The sequence below is a fragment of the Polyodon spathula genome, chromosome 5 (genome assembly GCF_017654505.1).
Source record: "Polyodon spathula isolate WHYD16114869_AA chromosome 5, ASM1765450v1, whole genome shotgun sequence".
In the NCBI taxonomy this organism is placed as follows: domain Eukaryota; kingdom Metazoa; phylum Chordata; class Actinopteri; order Acipenseriformes; family Polyodontidae; genus Polyodon; species Polyodon spathula.
Genome location: NC_054538.1, coordinates 43526243 through 43544310, shown reverse-complemented (window position 1 = coordinate 43544310; position 18068 = coordinate 43526243). Strand labels below are relative to the sequence as shown.

The window sequence follows — 18068 nt, the reverse complement described above, 5'->3', positions numbered from 1 at the left end:
AAATCATGTCAAAAATCTAATTCTAGGCTTAGATGGAATAGACCTCTAAGTGCACAATAAGCAAACTTCTACATCTAAAACATCTACACTCCATGGCAATTAAAAAACAAACAAACAAAAAAACAGGTCTACAGGAGACCAGTCTAAAAATAAATGTACATTTAGAGATCTAATAGAAATGTAGACACCTTTTGAAAAATGGCCCATTGTGTCTAAGCACTTAGTAAGATAATACATCACTCTGAGTACGTGATTGCTCATTGAATATTCTTCTCTAGGTGATTAAAGTCTAGGAAGGTAAAGGCAGCCAGAATCATAAAAACAGGTGTCTTAGCTTAGTCTTATAGTTCAATTGGAATAAAAACATACTTCGAAATATACTTAATTCTAGACTCTTTAAATATGCTGTAGACATCCTAAATGACTGAAGCAATTACAGTATACAGTATGCTTAGGTTTCCGGCCTTTAAAAGTATTAGTCAAACAAGGCAGCAAAGTTTACACTAAAATATCTTACACAAAAAAACAAAACAAACAAAAAAAAGGTTACCTGATAAAGTTCAATTCGCTGTTCAGATACTCTTGCCTTTGGATTTTGTAATCGAAAAACTCTAAGTTCTGCCTTCACCAAATTTGATGCGTTTTTCTCCATTGATGAAACATCAAACTTGAGGCGCCTGAAGTAAGGATTGTAATAATTTGCAGAGATGTAATCTGGAAAGAAATAATAAAGCAAATACATAATTAAATATTAAAACCTCTAAGCACTTTTACAAATCAGTTTAGCTTTTTGCATGTTCTGTGTGGTAGAGTCTGCAAGGGAACGTATAGATGAATTAAGAAGATTTTACTAGGTTGGCACTGTTACCCTTAACCCAGGGACTGCCCAGATTTGACACATCCTCTCCCGGGTCTCTTTTGATTTCTATAGTGTATGACATTTTAAGCAACCATTGAGACTACCACAAATGACAGCAAAGTAAACAGGACAAATGCCTAGGTTAACTCAAGTATCCGAGAATAAAAATCAAGAGAGGAAAAAACCCTTTTAAGGTATTTTTCAATAAAGTAAAGGTATATAATAGCGATGATTTGTTTTTAAGAGTTGTGCCCTCTGAGGTAAACATTCCTGGCAGGCCTCAACGTTTATTAGAATTGACCTCCCTGTACACTACACTTAAAAAAAAAAATGACGATATAAATATAAAGAAATACTATTAATAGACAGTACTCTCTTGTTATTCCACAATGTTACAGTAAATTGTATAAATTATAATTGTCAAAATGTGTTAAAATTGCAAAGATACTATTTAAAGTCTTCATTGGACAATGTGATGGTTTGATGTGGTTAGATACATTGAGAGATGGTTGTACCCAACTAACCTCACCAACAAAACTGTTGCCAAAAAAAAACAAAAAAACGTTTGTGATTAATTAAAATGTTATTAAACAAACAAATGATGTCCCCGAGTTCAAACCTGCACACCACAATATCTCATTTTCAAACCCAGAACTGTGTAATTGTACTTATTTATAGCTACATAATTTCAACATAGTTTTCATACCCTTTCTGGTTTGTTTACATTCCTCACAAAGTTCACAGGCCATGTGCATTAATCTATATACCTATGCTGAGTGGGAGGAAACTTGCTATAAGATACTGTCTACTTGACTTATTTGTTTCACCTTAGAATTTTGATTGAGTGGTTTGAAGAAACTTATAAAAGGTCCATTAAGGGAACTTACCAAGCAATACTGTTTAATTTCTTTCCTATAAACAGTGAAACATTCCAGAATGATGCAACTGGACAACTTCAATAATATTATTCAAATGTCGCTGGATTTTCTTTTTTTTTGTTTTAGCTTGGCCCACTAGCATCCATACTCGTGGCCTTTAATATAAAAACAGCTCAGTTGATTTGACCAGGCTCAGTTCAGGACATGTTGATAAATGACCAATGTGTTTTTAAAGAACTTGCCTTAACAAAACACATAAACACAATTTAAGAAAGGTCAAGCCATGGTTATCAGTAGACACTAGCTTTTATTCTTGCATTTTTAATAATGTCCAAAAAACAATAAACCGTTATTGTATTTAGGTTTACAAATTGTTAAGTTTGCATTTAAATTAAATATATGAATTTCAGTCCACCGAATGAATTGTGCATAAAATATAATCAGTAGTGCCAAACAGTAAAAGGAAATTAACAACAGGCCCCGTGCTGGGTTTATTGTGGGTGGTAAAATTGTAACAGTTTAACAAATCACTGTTTTCAAATATTTAATGTACAAAGTAAACCTGTATAGCTGCCAGCACCAGTAAATCATTTAACCCAAATACATCTAGAAATAATTCAGGAAAACAGTCCATAAAGTAATGAAATGAATGTTGATGATAAGATTAAGCAATGCAAACAGGACTGCAAAGTACTTTGTTCTGTACAATTTCTTAAATAAATGCAGAAAAGGTGAAAAGTTATTAATATGCTTAAACAAGAGGCTTTATCCAGACATACAGCCAATAATAAAATATATATATATATATATATATATATATATATATATATATATATATATATATATATATATATATACCCGTGGGATACCCTATTGGCCCCCACTATTACGTTTCAGATTTATTTCAAAAACATAATGCCTTTTTGTTCCTTTTTGTCTGTTTACTTACTCTATAGTTTATCTTTCTTTATTTATATTCAATTGTATCAAACCTTCTTTACAGTCCAGGTTGTTTAAATCGTTTTAGCTGCCTATAACCAACCTGTGAGCCAAACAAGCATGCCCCTGCAAAAACTTACTGCAGTAAGAGTTGATGTATAAATATAGCATAAAAGAAAAACTAAGCATAACATTCAAGAAAACACTGACACATTGGATATTTGAAATATGGGTTTATTTAAGGTAACATTTATATATACACATTAAAATTAGAAGACTTAAGATATGTCATATTTGTTAGAATTAGGAGAACTGCAAATGGTCACAAAATATAGCTAGTCAAGTCTTTCTTCAAAGGCAGTGCTTACCATTGGATGACTGTATCACACTAATCAACAAGCTATGGAAAGCCCCACCTCCCATGAATTCTGGTTGGTCAACAGACATCCAGCATGGGTCAGAAGCAGGGTTCGCTTCCTGTTCAGACAGTTTAATTTTTTTTTTTTTTTTTTTAGGGTTTTGATTTGTATTTGTATTTTTTAATCAAAACTGATTTTCCCATTACTTAATCTTTGTGCTGAATAATGAATCCAAGTGTTTGACTGTAGAGTGGGAGAGTGGGTTGGCTAGATAACCTGACATCCATGTGCTTTAGTGCACTCATCTGGGTGCTTAGCAGAACATATATAACTGAAAAATGGAGGAGAAATGTGAGGGACAAATGTGTTGTCCTACACAAAGCAAATACATATTTTTGCAGCTATCCAAAGCCAAAAATATATCCTGTCTCCTAAATTGGCTAGTTTTTAAAATTAAAATAAACACACATTTAGATGCACCAGGAATTCGAAAACACGCATTTTGCACATATTCTTTAGACTTTGTCCCCCCAAAATGATAGCTAGCGGAATACACAGTGCCCTGCCATGGGTGCTCCAGGCCTTCTCTGAAGTAATGTCATTAATTCACTTTAATTTTCAAGTACAGTGGAACGTTGCATATCTGACCTTCACATAACCGCCCTGATCAATTAACCGCCTTGCTAAATAAATAAATATTAAAAGTACACTACGAGAGTAATGGCATTGGCAGCAAATGCAGCTTCTGCGATGGAAACAGAAAGAAAGCATTATAGCAATCAGCCTTTTAGTGCGTTCCCCTTTAAGAGAGGTGGGCTGCGTGCATGTCAGTCAGATGCGTGTAGTAGTGACGTTTCAATACACTAATCAAGAAAGCTTTTTTTGTGCAGTGTGTTTATATGGAGCGCACGCTTGCAGATATTGGCACCAGCACCATGTTGTTGTAACTTTTAAATGCATTTGAATTAAACAAAGCAATGCAAACACAATGCTTACCGGCCGTTTGTTTAAAATAGCCGAAGCAGCATTCAAACCGAGCTGCTTATCGGCTGTTGGCAATATCAATAAAGAGCATAAAGTACCGTGACAGAGATATTAAGAAAGCAGAACCAGGGAGGAAAAAAAGCCATCAGTTGCAGGTTACTGTACATTTACCGTCTGTTTTATATTTATTTCTTTTTTTTAAAGCTTTGTGTGGAGACGGCTTATAGCAAACCACATAGCAACATTGTGTATTTATAGCCTAATTAATCTTGTTTATGTTTGCTTACTTTTAAAGCAAAAAAAATGTCCCCATGTTTAAAGCAGTTTGTGTGTTGTTTTTGTTCACTAACCTATTTATGGATGTGTAAATGCTTTTTCTATAGATGTTCGCAAATCTGACTTTTTCACATATCCGCCTATACCCCAGTTCACAGGGGGTCGGATATGCAACTTTGTACTGTATAAGATGAGGTTTAAAAATCTACTGGTATAAATCTTCACAATTACACATTGAATATTTCCATTTCAATTTTACAACTATTATTTGATCATCATGGTGTAAATCTGAGTGGGTTATGATATTGTATAAGCAAATAATTATTTTACAAATGGTGACCCAGGTCTTGCCTGTGCAAAATATGGAACATGTCAATTTAGAACTAATTTCTGACTGGTATTATCAGTATTGCTCAGGGGCCAGATATGCCCCTCTAACTCTAAGTAATTCAGATAGTTCATTACATAAATCCATTTAATTTGTATTACACCTTGTTCTGCAATGATCTCAAGATCCAACAGCTGTTTTGTTCTATCACTGTGCATTTGACTTTTTGTAACTAAGATATTTTCATCTGGGTTGGGGTGGGAAACTGGTATAAATGTTGTGGATAGTTGTCCTAATTGTTCTGCACTATGGCACTAGTTCCCAATTGCAACTCCTGATTTAACTGTGTGGAGTGTAAAATGCAAATTCCATAATTCCAAGCAAGGATGTTTTTGTCAATGCTCTCATTCATCCCTTGTGCACATGTGATCAAATCAAACATTAATTACCCATTTCCAAGCAAAGAACATAAAGAAAACATGTACTTGATTATTGACTAGTTCAGGAGAGGAACCCCCTGTAAAGATCACCACATTCTGGGTACTACACTTTGTCTCCACCTACAAATGCAATTTTAATATATTAAGAACTATTGTTCATCCATGGTACAGTATGTTAAAATATTCTTCATAAACCAAATTCTTTATGACTTGAAGTTTCAGAGATGATGCAAGTCCAAGGTGGGTGAACTTACTTCATCAGCTTGCTTGTAAACCTTGTAGTGGCCATTGTACAGAACTGTGTTTTAATATCAAATTATAGTTATTCTCCTAATTGGTGCTGTACACATGCACCTACTTCATCACAAAAGTAGGCCGTTTGTGAAAACATATTTACTAACACATGCTAGACTTGTACAACAATTCAGTGTTGTGCCTTTTCCTAATTGCTTCCTGATAAGACGATGTGGATTTGTGAAACAGAATTTGAGTTTAGTTCGGTATTTAGCTTGCCCTCGGGTTGTTAAACCCACACACAGAGAGCTGATAACCTGAGAAGTGTTTTTGTTTTTCATCTGCTGACTCTCCAAACTGTACTTCTGATCTCTTTTGACCAAATGGAATATACCACAGGATAGGGCCTTTTCCCATTGCTGATAGTTGCAGTAAATGAGAGTTAACAACGACTTGAAAATGCTGCAAGGAATACGTGTCTTTCCTGTCCTTGTTTTATGTGGCACAGATGGACTAGAAATGTGTGTTTTTTGTTAACAAACAAGCACAAAAAAACAGTATTCCCTTTCACAGCAAAGTACATTCACTGTGCCACATTGTACGATTTACATTTCGGCTTGTGAAACATTCATGAAGTTAAGACCACATGCAAGGTGTAAAAATAACCTTTCTGTGCAGTACGTGCTTATGGTTACATACAAAAATGCTTGAAATATCCAATGAGAAACACCTGCCATAACACATTAGCTTCTCGGGCTAACATGGGCAGCCAGATTTGGATTTGCTCTGATCCAAAATAAGTCAGAGATGTTGTAAATCTTCTAAAATGTTCTGATATGTGACAATTCCTTAATGCTTACCACCTAAAGCTCATTCAGGGAAGTTAGGGGTGGATGTCTGTGGTAAAAAATTATCCATAAAGTCGTCACTTTCGAGACTGTTCCTTGAGAAACAATATTTGTGTCTCTGACAACCAAGAAACTACTAGCAGCCCTCAAAGCCTGACAGATAAGTTATCTTGCACATTGTGACTAACGCTGAAAGCATAACAAATGAATCAGTGATTTAATAAATGTGTGTGTGTGATGCATATCACCAGAGCTTTTTAATTGTTTCTCCAACCATCTGAATGTTGCCATTTTAAATCAACTGGAATCTGAACAGAACTAGAAACTTCTGAATAAACCTTTTCAGTAACTACAGCAGGTCAGAAGTATTTCACTCTTCACATTTTTAAGCAATATAATAAATATTATATAACATAATGTTAGTACATTGAACAAGACTTAAACATTTTACCATATAAATAGTACTTTAATAACAGAACAGTGTGAATATTTAATATAGGTGACATACTAATAACTGTTGTACTACAATATACTATAATATACAGTCTGTGTGACAACGTGTTTGTAAGGTAATGATGTGATGAAAGAAGAATAAAAATCCACACAAAAAGTTTTCATCATACAATATGTGGGTGTGCCACTTAAAACAAATAAACTTGTGTCTTTGTTTCTATTCCATCTCTGACACGAAAATGAAAACTTGAATAAGTTAAAAACAAAATTAACCCCATCGAAAGGGATAACAGTAGAATATGGGAAATTGATGTAATCACATTTTACGTTTTGGTTAATTCCCCAAATAATGACATTTGATGTTTCTGACCAAACTGTTAATCTCCTTTGTATGGTACTTTTTAATTAATCTCAAAAAACAATTGATGAGTGAAAAATCGCACAAGAGTTGCACAAGCACGTTAGTAGGAAGAGATCAGTGCCTCTACTTTTGAGCTTCTAACTGCTGAGCCCTCTGGATACTTATTTCCAAAAGCTCTGTGTTTGGTTTCAAAATGACTTTTCATATTGTATTCCTACTGACACACATTGACTGCACAATAAACACATTGGCTTTGCATTCGGTACAGTTTGTGAAATACATAAGTATGTATTAGTCCACTCATTGTTGAATCTATGATTTTCACCATCACGTTTTCTCTTCTTACTAGCTAAAGAGAGCCATGTTTATATCACTTTGAAAATAAACTAAAATCACCCACAGAGTACGCAAAGCGGAACTCAATGAAACTGGTTGCGTGAGTTATGCCGAGTGGCTTAGTGACTGGAAAGGGTTGGTGTGATACACACACTGCTTTGCTGAATACAAAAATAAAACATGTCTTAATCCCAAATTGATTTATGATGTTACTGTTTTCGTTGTTTCTTTTCCATAATTATTTTAGTTAATTTTTATAATTTTTGTTGACTGTCAGCGGGCCACTTGGTTGTCCCTTGCGGGCTGGATGAGGCCCACGGGCCGCCAGTTGAAGAGTCTTGAACTATAGTATCTTCTTCAGATGTGTATTTCATGCCTAGTGGGGAGAGATGTTGAATAGCTCAAAAAGCCTCCATAATAGAAAAAATATTGGTTTCTAACATATACTAACAGGACAAAACCACTGTAACCACCTTATTCTGCAATTTAATTGCATTAGTATACTACTGGCAATGATTTTAAAGGGGTTAGTGGCGATATCACATCCTAATTACCATGTTGTGCCCAGGAACAGGGCTGTGCAATTCATAGATTGCCGTTATACTTTGCCCGTTGGACAAATCGTTTTTATTTATTTATTTTTCCTATGTTCGTTCTGTTGCTAGAAACACACTAGAGAGCCATGCAAGATTCTGAAAACTGAAATGCTGAGGTCTAGCACCTACACACAAACATCTTAAAAATTGTTTATGTCCCACCCCTTTCACTTTTGACTGGATAGCTGTGGAGTCTACTTTGTGGTCAACTGTGTACTTGTTGGCATGTTTAAAAAAAAACATGAAGTTTACTGTTTGAAGCATTTCAAGACAAACTTTTCCTGGCAAATAATTTAATGATTTTTTTTTCTTTAGATTTTAGTGGTGCCAACTTTGTTTGCCATTTATCATATTTACATATTTTTTAGATTTTAACGCTATATTACAAAAATGTACTTTTTACTAGATTTGAACAGAAGTGATATTAGTTATTTATTGGACATGCACAGTCCATTGATTTGTGAAAAGATTAAAACATGAAGTTTGAAAAAAAATCTGTTTATAATGATAGAATTGAAATGCTAATATATGAGATTATCTGTACACTATTTTATTATTATTTTAAAATAAAATACAGACTGTAAATCTCATGTGTTTATATATATATATATATATATATATATATATATATATATATATATATATATATTACTTCATGTATGTACTTATTTTTCAGTGAGAGCATTGCAGGGAAATAATGTTGCCCTCTTAAAAAAAAATAAAAAAAAAATAAAAATCAGAGTATGAAATTCCACACACCAGCAGTATGTACTTAGTATGTTACTTAAATTTACTAACAAGTGTGTTCCAAACTGCACTGAAAGGCACATTTCCTTAAAGTATGTTATCAATTTGTTGAGGTGAGGTGGGGTCCCAGGGAACCTTTGTGTATCTTGAAGAATTTAGTGAACCAGTCAAGCTACAAGGCTAGATTCGCCATTGTTAATCACAAATTGATTAATTGTGTTCATTGTTAAATAAAACCAGAAGTTATATTCTACTTTTTTGTGCGTGTTTTGTGTGACTTGAAGGGGGCAAATACATTTTTTCTAGCATTTTGTCTCTTGTACAAGATAAATTGCACACCCCTGCAGGAACAATAATTTAGCAATTGACTCCATGTCTCAGTTAGTAACAGGGAAGTCCAAAGGACAAAGAATGTAACAAATGAACTATGCTTCATGCTGTTAGGGACAAGTAGACATTTTGGTATGGCTGTAAAAGCTGACTTCTTCATACAATGGGAGTCCCTGTGACTGCAGCCTTCACCCTAATGGCAGGGATTAAAATAACTGCTGCCGTGCTTTGTTTATTTTATTCATTTATTTATTTCTCTCTGTTTGTTACACTTACCCCTTTTGATAGCATGACGGCTGTTATGGCAACCATATACATTTAGAAACCAGCCAGCTCTAAAAAAAAAATGTAAGCAATAACAAGCAGTGTTTTTTAATTCTATATAAGAAAGACTTTATGTTAGTATTTTCTTTTTGGGGGGTGGGGGGCTCTGCCATTTGCACTGTACATTTGCCTTTTTTTGTTTTGTTTTTGTTTTTGTCATCAAACTTCATTAGGGTTCACATTGCATGTTATTGCTTGCTCAATTAACAGGAGTTTAAACTTTTTTTAATATACTGAAGTTAGGCCTGCTTTAATATACTGTAACTAACATCTGAGACCAGACCCTGTGTGTTCAAATCCAAAAACATTGATGACAGTAAGTACAAAATTATCCACATTTTTTTAAATAATACTACACATTGGTATTGCATTTGTTGCACCAAGGTAATTCTGACTGAATTTAAGGAATATGCTCCAGATAAGAAGCTATGTTTCTGATCTCTCTTCAGAAGTTCTAGATCTCCATGCAAAACCTGAAATCAGCTAGCATTATGCCAGGGAGGAATAAACATACAACTTTGCAAATGTTGAAATGTAGACACATATTCATATGACTGTGAAATATAAATAGGTATATACAGTATTCTAGATAAGGTTATTTACCAATAAGAGAAAACAATTACTTGGTATTTATATCACAATTAATTTACAGGCAATAAATAACTAAAACTATTGTCTGTTTTTGAAATCTTTGCTACACTACATGCCTAATAAAAAAAATGCACATAATGCCATTGATACTGTAACAATGATTTTATTGTATTTCTCTCTGTTAAGCATGGAGGAATATGGATCAAAACCTGTATTAACAGACACCTGGTCTTACTGACTTTGCCCTAGAATGAGCAGCAACCTGTCTTAAGAATGTACAATTGTTCAGTTGCATTGATGACCAGGTTGATCAGGTTTTACTATATCTATAAACTTTGACACCGCAACAGCTGCTTTCAGGCACCCTGCGCTAACATCTCTTCCAGATTAAATAAAAAGTAATACAGAGTGGTGACCTCTAGTGGTAAAATGTTGACATTATTTAACCCTTTCCTTTTAAATTTGATCGAACAATTAATCCGTTTAAAGCGAGTGAAACTGTGTGGGGAGCTGCTTGAGGCTTCTAAACTAGCCTTCATCAAGGCCATCTTTAAATGTACTTTTTTTTGCTTCTACTTCACCATATTGTGTATTTCCATATTCTAGGCACCAACCTGTCGTAAATGTTCTTGGAAAGAAATATAATTAACAGTAGTGTGAAATCCTGTCACAGGAGGATTTCCATGAAAATGTTAAAAAAAAATGAAGGGAGATACTGGAAAATAAAGGTTGATGGGTGTGCTTGGTTGTTACTGCCTGACGAATATGTTGGATGGTTGAAATAGGTCTGGCCTAAACAGTTAAAGGCATATCTTTACAAATAAAATACAAACATATTCCATTATAAACACACACCTTGAACAAACACCATACCTACCTATGTGTTTATCCACTGCAGATATATTTGATGATGTAATGTAGTGCACTATAGGCATTCCTATTATCTCAACAATATGCTGACGATTGACATGCTTATCTTATACTGACCATAAACTGTAGGTATGTCGTCAGTGTTTACAGCTATATCTTTCACTAAATATGTTTCTAACACAACTTTTGTGCCTGTTCTGTATCAGCTAGTCCATTTTTCATTTATAAATCGTCAAACCAGATGTGTGGCAAAAACCACTTGATACATGAGAAACTGTGTCACAAAGGAAGCAATTAGTTATAGTAAATTGCACCTGTTATTTTAGGATTTATTGGCCCTGGTCTGTCATTACTGCTATGGGTAAAGCCAACAGGGGACATGCAGCAACTTTGGTGAACAGGAGGCTAGACTACATATAAACAGTGCTGTAAACAGGCACCAGTGAACTACACTTTAAGTCAAACTTGATTGTGGGGTACTTCGTATTTTAAATACAATGTAAATAATAAACTGTGATTAAAAGATCTAAATCTGAATGGATATTGCTTTAGTGACAGATGGTTGTTTGGCATTGTTACTGCCTGGGACTGACACCGGAACTCTCTCTAGCAAGACTCTGGCTTGTGTTTCTTTTAAACATTGGCTTTCAGATACATTTGGACCAGCTTTCTATTTTGTTCAACTTATAACAAAGGTAGTCTGGTCTGGAAATAACAACTGGGATCCAAAGGATTTACAAGTCCCAAAGGTATGAATAACACATAACACGTGTCAGTATCATGACAACAACCAACATAAAAAATAAAAAATAGTTTCTTGTAACAAATTGCCATATGGTTTAAAATAATACTGTAGCATTCCATACCTCAGCTCTGCATTAACAATATGTAGAATAACTTGCTGGGTCAAATATCTAAGTAAAGTTTGAATAAATTCATTAAAGGTTTGTGGCGATAGCTTTTAATATCTCAACTTATCAAGTGTCAGGTCTATGGAACAATTATGCTGTGGTGTACATTAAAAAATTCAATTCTGGTGGGCAGTTCGTTAAACATTAAATTCAAGTTACAGTTTCCATATCTACACACTGAGCAAAGAGGAAATTAAACCCTTGGGTCCCTTCACTCACTTCAAGGGCTCACTTCCAAAAACCTGAAGAAGAAATATTGTGAGAAATGGTAAAAGATACAATTAATGAATCAATATAGTTCTATATAGCATTGTGTCTATAACAACCGGAATCTGTTATCTCGTGTATTTTAACTTGTTAGACATTAAGGGCCCAATTTTGATAACAGAAAACCTCTAACGCGTGTGCCCCTGACTTTAATGAAAAAACTTGCCACAAATAGGGCCATGCTGCCTTTGCCCTCCAATGCAATTTTGGTGACGTGCTACAAACTGTCCTTTACCATCATTACAAAAAGGCAACAGCAAGTGGTGAAAGAGAAGGGGCGAGTGAGCGAGAGAGAGAACAGTATTTTCCAAAGTTCTAGATTATGTATTTCTTATATTTTAAAATAAAAAATAAATAATATAGTTGAGCAAATGGTGATGTGAAACATGCTTTCATTAACTTAAGGGCCACTCTTAAAATTATAGATTTATACGGAAAAAATGCATGTGAATATATACAGTGCTCCTTCACTATAAGGCTCTCAATTATAACTTGCCTCGGATATAACGCTCCTACAGCATGTCCCCCAATTCCCTATTTTAGTGATTCGTGCAATATTTCTACAGTAAATATAGTACCGGTGTAAAACATATAGCTTTGATTACATGGTGCTTTATGCATGGTTAATACACAGAAAGTTAGATTTTTTTTTTTCCCCCACTATATGTGCATATGTATATGTGCTCTTCGGTTATAACGCTCATATTGTGTGTCCCGATATATATATATATATATATATATATATATATATATATATATATATATATATATATATAAAATGTTAAAGGTTTAACGCTTGAATACGTGCATAATGGTTTGCTGTGTGGGATCTTTCAGAATTTGTGTATGTTTCAAATGCCACACAAGAAGTAAATGTTCTCTTAAAAAAATAGATAATTTGGAATACATTATTTTACACAGGTGTGAAGTATGGGCTTTGTATTATTTAAATCTAAAGACAAATTATGTATTGAGTTAACAGATAACTGCATTTATAATGATGTATGAAGTACATAAAGTTACGGATTCATTGCACCCCCATCTGTCACACAGACAACAATGTATGACGTGCAGTTGGCAAATGAGGGGACTCTGGTTAGATGTTACTGCCGTTTTGTAAAACTACTGTAATCAAATAATAGCCACGTTTTTGAAATCTAAAGACTCCACTCTTCCGAATGATATACTGTTTTAGCACATAATTGAATTAATACATATGTACGCAGTACATAAAATTACACTGAACAAAAATATAAACGCAACATGTAAAGTGTTGGTCTTCCATGTTTCATGAGCTGAAATAAAAGATCCCAGAAATTTTCCATATGCACAAAAAGCTTATTTTTCTCAAATTTTGTACACAAATTTGTTTACATCCCTGTTAGTGAGCATTTCTCCTTTGCCAAGATAATGCATCCACCTGACAGGTGTGGCATATCAAGAAGCTGATTAAACAGCATGATCATTACACAGGTGCACCTTGTGCTGGGGACAATAAAAGGCCACTCTAAAATGTGCAGTTTTGTCACACAACACAATGCCACAGATGTCTCAAGTTTTGAAGGAGCGTGCAATTGGCATGCTGACTGCAGGAATGTTCACCAGAGCTGTTGCCAGAGAACTGAATGTTCATTTCTCTACCATAAGATGCCTCCAACGTCGTTTTAGAGAAATTGGCAGTACATCCTACCGGCCTCACAACTGCAGACCACGTGTAACCATGCAAGTCCAGGGCCTCCACATCTGGTTTCTACCCCTGTGGGATCATCTGAGACCAGCCACCCGGACAGCTGATGAAACTGTGGGTTTGCACAACAGAAGAATTTCTGCACAAACTGTCAGAAACCGTCTCGGGGAAGCTCATCTGCATGCTCGTCATCCTCACCAGGATCTTGACCTGACTGCAGTTCGGTGTCGTAACAGAATTCAGTGGGCAAATGCTCACCTTGATTGGCCACTGGCACACTGGAGAAGTGTGAATCCCAGTTTCAACTGTACCGGGCAGATGGCAGACAGCGGTATGGCGTCGTGTGGGAGAGCGATTTGCTGATGTCAATGTTGTGAACTGCCCCATGGTGGCGGTGGGGTTATGGTATGGGCAGGCATAAGCGACGAACAACAAACAAAATTGCATTTTATCGATGGCTATTTGAATGCACAGAGATATCGTGATGAGATCTTGAAGCCCATTGTTGTGCCATTCATCTGCTGCCATCACCTCATGCTTCATTATGATAATGCACAGCCCCATGTCGCAAGGATCTGTACACAATTCCTGGAAGCTGAAAATGTCTCAGTTCTTCTATGGCCTGCATACTCACCAGACATGTCACCCACTAAGCATGTTTGGGATGCTCTGGATCGACGTGTATGACAGCGTGTTCCAGTTGCCACCAATTTCCAGCAACTTCACACAGCCATTGAAGAGGAGTGGGACAACATTCCTCAGGCCACAATCAACAGCCTGATCAACTCTATGCAAAGGAGATGTGTCGCACTGCATGAGGCAAATGGTGGTCACACCTGATACTACCTTTTTTTTTTTTTTTTTTTTTTTTTTTAAGATATCTGTTCCCAGTCATGTGAAATCCATAGCTTAGGGCCTAATGAATTTATTTCAATTGACTGATTTCCTTATATGAACTGTAACTCAGTAAAATCTTTGAAATTGTTGCATGTTGCGTTTATATTTTTGTTCAGTGTACTAATGTATGACCTAACTTACACTCCAGCATGCTATGTCAAAAAAAGTGCTAGAAGTAGCTCCATATGAGTGTAAATGACTGATTAAACTCCCTCTCATGGCACAGCTGGGCATTGTTGCTCCTGTGGTCTCCAACGTGTTTGCCTTCATCTCAGCATTCTTGTAGGAGATATGGGAAGGATCAAACATTTCAGGGTGCTTGGACACCTCCGTAGACAACAGTTTCATTCACGATTATTTCTGTCAAGCACGTGATGTCGCGGCTTGGCTGTGATTGGTTAATTCACCGACGGTACCATGCGGCAGCTGGAAAAAATCTCACTGGATTTGATTTGAGCGGCACCACTCAGGGACACTACGATACTGTGGTATTACCACTCTGGTCTGTGCAGCACCATTCAAAAACATTGTCAGTGATATTGTCGGTAACATGCTGCCTGATAACCAATGGTATCGTACCCTGTCTGTGTGTCCCAGCCTTAACACATCCTTAATGCCCTTAGTGCCCCCTGCACCCACCCACAAACTTAACACCTTCTAAACACTTTCACCCTGTCACACAAGACAATCGTTATGGCTTTTTCTTAAAGGGAATGTCAGATGCTCCTGAGTTATTAGCAGCTTCTGATTCCCACTTCTTATTCATTGGTGAGCGCTTACAGAATTCCACCAGTGCCCAGCTCAACTCCCTTTAAAATGACAACATGAAGGGGACAGCACAACCCAGCACAAATGCAAAGCACTTTGCCCATACGTTTGTATTTTAACGTGTTTCCTCAAAATACTATACCCTACTGTATTTCTGTGTAGTAACTGATCAGCAGTCACTGACAGGACAGTACAGTTAACTGATCTAAGAATATACTGACATTTGTTTTCTGTGCATTGCACAGCATTGTGCAATGTCTATGCAACACTTCAAAAAAACAGATGCATTGGATTCATTTCAAAACCCATTTTGCTAGATTAGTTACTAAGGGTATCCCGTAAGGGACTATAGGATTTCTGGCAGTAAATTTTGGTAATCTATTATGTTCTAATTTATTTTCTAGCATATATCATACTGTGTATGTAAAGCCTACTTTGAAAGACTAGGCAATGTTTTCCTTCAATAAAAGGTCAAAATCTTCCCAGATTCTTCACGAACCTTTGACAGCCTAGTAAATTTATATGGCAATACGGCCTACCCAAATGTATCATGGTTGACCTTGTATGCTAACCCCTGCTAATTTAGCAAAAAGGGAGCGTTTTCAGTATCTTATCTAAAGTAGGATTGGAACAGCATTTATCTTCTAGCTAGCTCTTGGCTCCTGGAACATGTCTCACCAACTGCATTTCACAAAGATATCCCAGAAGGGATTTGGATATACAGCTGCAGCCTGATTAACCCTTGAGTTCTATGTCTACAATAACAACACTGAAGTTCGTAGAAAGGAAACAAAAAATACTGCTTTAGGCATCTGTAGTATCCACACACATAATTAAGTATAACAACTTTAAGGTTCTGGTCATACAATCTTGATGTGTTCCACAACCTAGCCATTCAGGACACACCATGTTAAAACCCTGGGAAGTGTTGTCAAGTATAGCCAAATATAGAAAATCATAATGAACTGAACAATTACATGAGAAGCATAGTAAAGGCACATTTTCTATGTAAATGTGCCTTTGTAAAAATATTCTTTCTGTTGAGGATGTTCTGTTTTGTAATTGTTCAAATAATTTTAAAAGGAAACACATTGTTGTAACAGTATCTAAAAGGCCAGACATGAATAATAATGGTTAGAATGTATAGTCTAACAACACTTGCTGTGGTCCCACCACAGTCGCATATTGTATGTCATTTTACTGTTCAGGGGAGAATACAAACTAAGTAGCCTCTAACACCTGTTCCACAGAAACACTCATGAAGCTGTAAAGAAATAGCCACCTAAACCTGTTATTCAAAGATATTATAATTTTAGATTGTGGTTATAATGCCAAAGTATTTGGAAAAAGATGCTTTGGTTTTTCTAAAGCTCAGTACAGTTTAAGCACTGACAATTTATTTTTTATGTATAAAATTAAGTCAATAAGGGTGTTATTTTTCATTTTTTTGTAAAACGGTCATGGGAAAGCACAATTAAGAATCAAGAAGCATGGTTGTATGCACATAACACTCTTCCTGTTTTGACCTTCCACTGCATTACTGATACAGTAGTCTCTGGCTAAGAGAACACCCCTCAGGAAGCAAGCAAAGTGTTCTTATAGCTGAAGTGTTCTCTAAGACACCAGACACAATATGAATAAATAAATAAATAAATACATACATACATATGTGTTACTTGTTGACTCACATGCATCATCATATAAAAATGAACTGAATAAGTAAAAGTAAAACAATAGGCAAGTGTACGTTAATAACGTAACAGACAAAATAACGTTAATAAAACTAAAGCAAAAAATACGATCAAAAAGCTTAATCGCTATGTTCTATGAAATTATCTGGTGGGTGTGTTTCGATCTATCACAATGGCAGAGGCAAAAATAATGGGAGTTACTTAGGGTTAACTTAACGTTAATAAACTATCAAACTAAAGTAACACAGGATCCCTACACGCGTTACAAAATGCAGCAGCACTATACAAGACATGCACATTATTTAACAGAATGGTGAAGCAATTCACCAGAACAGGAAACACCAAATTGCTCGGCGACTTGTGTCTGATTCAGGTTTTTTTCAAGAGCTCAAACAATTTCCAAATTTGTGTAGAGAAACAGTGGCGCATTTTGCTGTTTGCACTCATGGAAATCGGAATACAAAACAATTCAATGCTATAACAGAGGTTCTGGAAATATTTAATAAACCAATCGGTGTCCCTCAAGACACTCTTGCAATGACAAGTCGCTTTTTTTTTTTTTTTTTTTTTTTTTACAAAACAGTACTACCCCATGCATTATTCTCCCTTTCTCTCTAGTGGCTCTCATAGTAGTGTTGCTGTACTGTCAAGTTCAATCCTAATGGTAATGCTGAATTACTGTAGACTTTTTTGCAGCTTGTAGGAAACAGGGATTAGACTGGCTTCCTCCTAAAAGTTCAAAATAGATGTTCCATGCTATGGACAATTTGTTGTCTGGATGCCAAATACGAAAGCCTTTTCAAAACTGACAATGCTGAGTTACATGTTTATGTAGAGGCTAGTTCCCAAAAGTAATGTTTTATAGGATATGGCCTTTCCCTGTTATGGTTTTGTTATGATCTTCTGACAATCAGGTACTGCAGCAACAGAAATGGCTATTTTCCATCAATGAATCAGCATGCAATAGGGACTGCTAACATCCCACAGAAATGGCTGTTGACAGCTCTTGGCAGAAAAATATCTGTAAACAGATGCAATGTTTTGCGAGAGCACATTCTATTGGGGAAGGGGTTAAATAAGGTGAGTGATACTTA

The 18068-nt window shown here is 35.7% G+C and overlaps 1 protein-coding gene across 1 annotated transcript in view; it reads right to left on the bottom strand.

The window, feature by feature from the left end:
- Nucleotides 1-18068, bottom strand: part of LOC121315977 (transforming growth factor beta-2 proprotein-like) — a 40415-nt gene that overhangs the window by 11313 nt on the left and 11034 nt on the right. The window contains exon 2 of the mRNA XM_041250632.1: nucleotides 551-714. Within this exon, the coding sequence (XP_041106566.1) occupies nucleotides 551-714 (164 nt within the window). The remainder of the gene's footprint in view (nucleotides 1-550; nucleotides 715-18068) is intronic.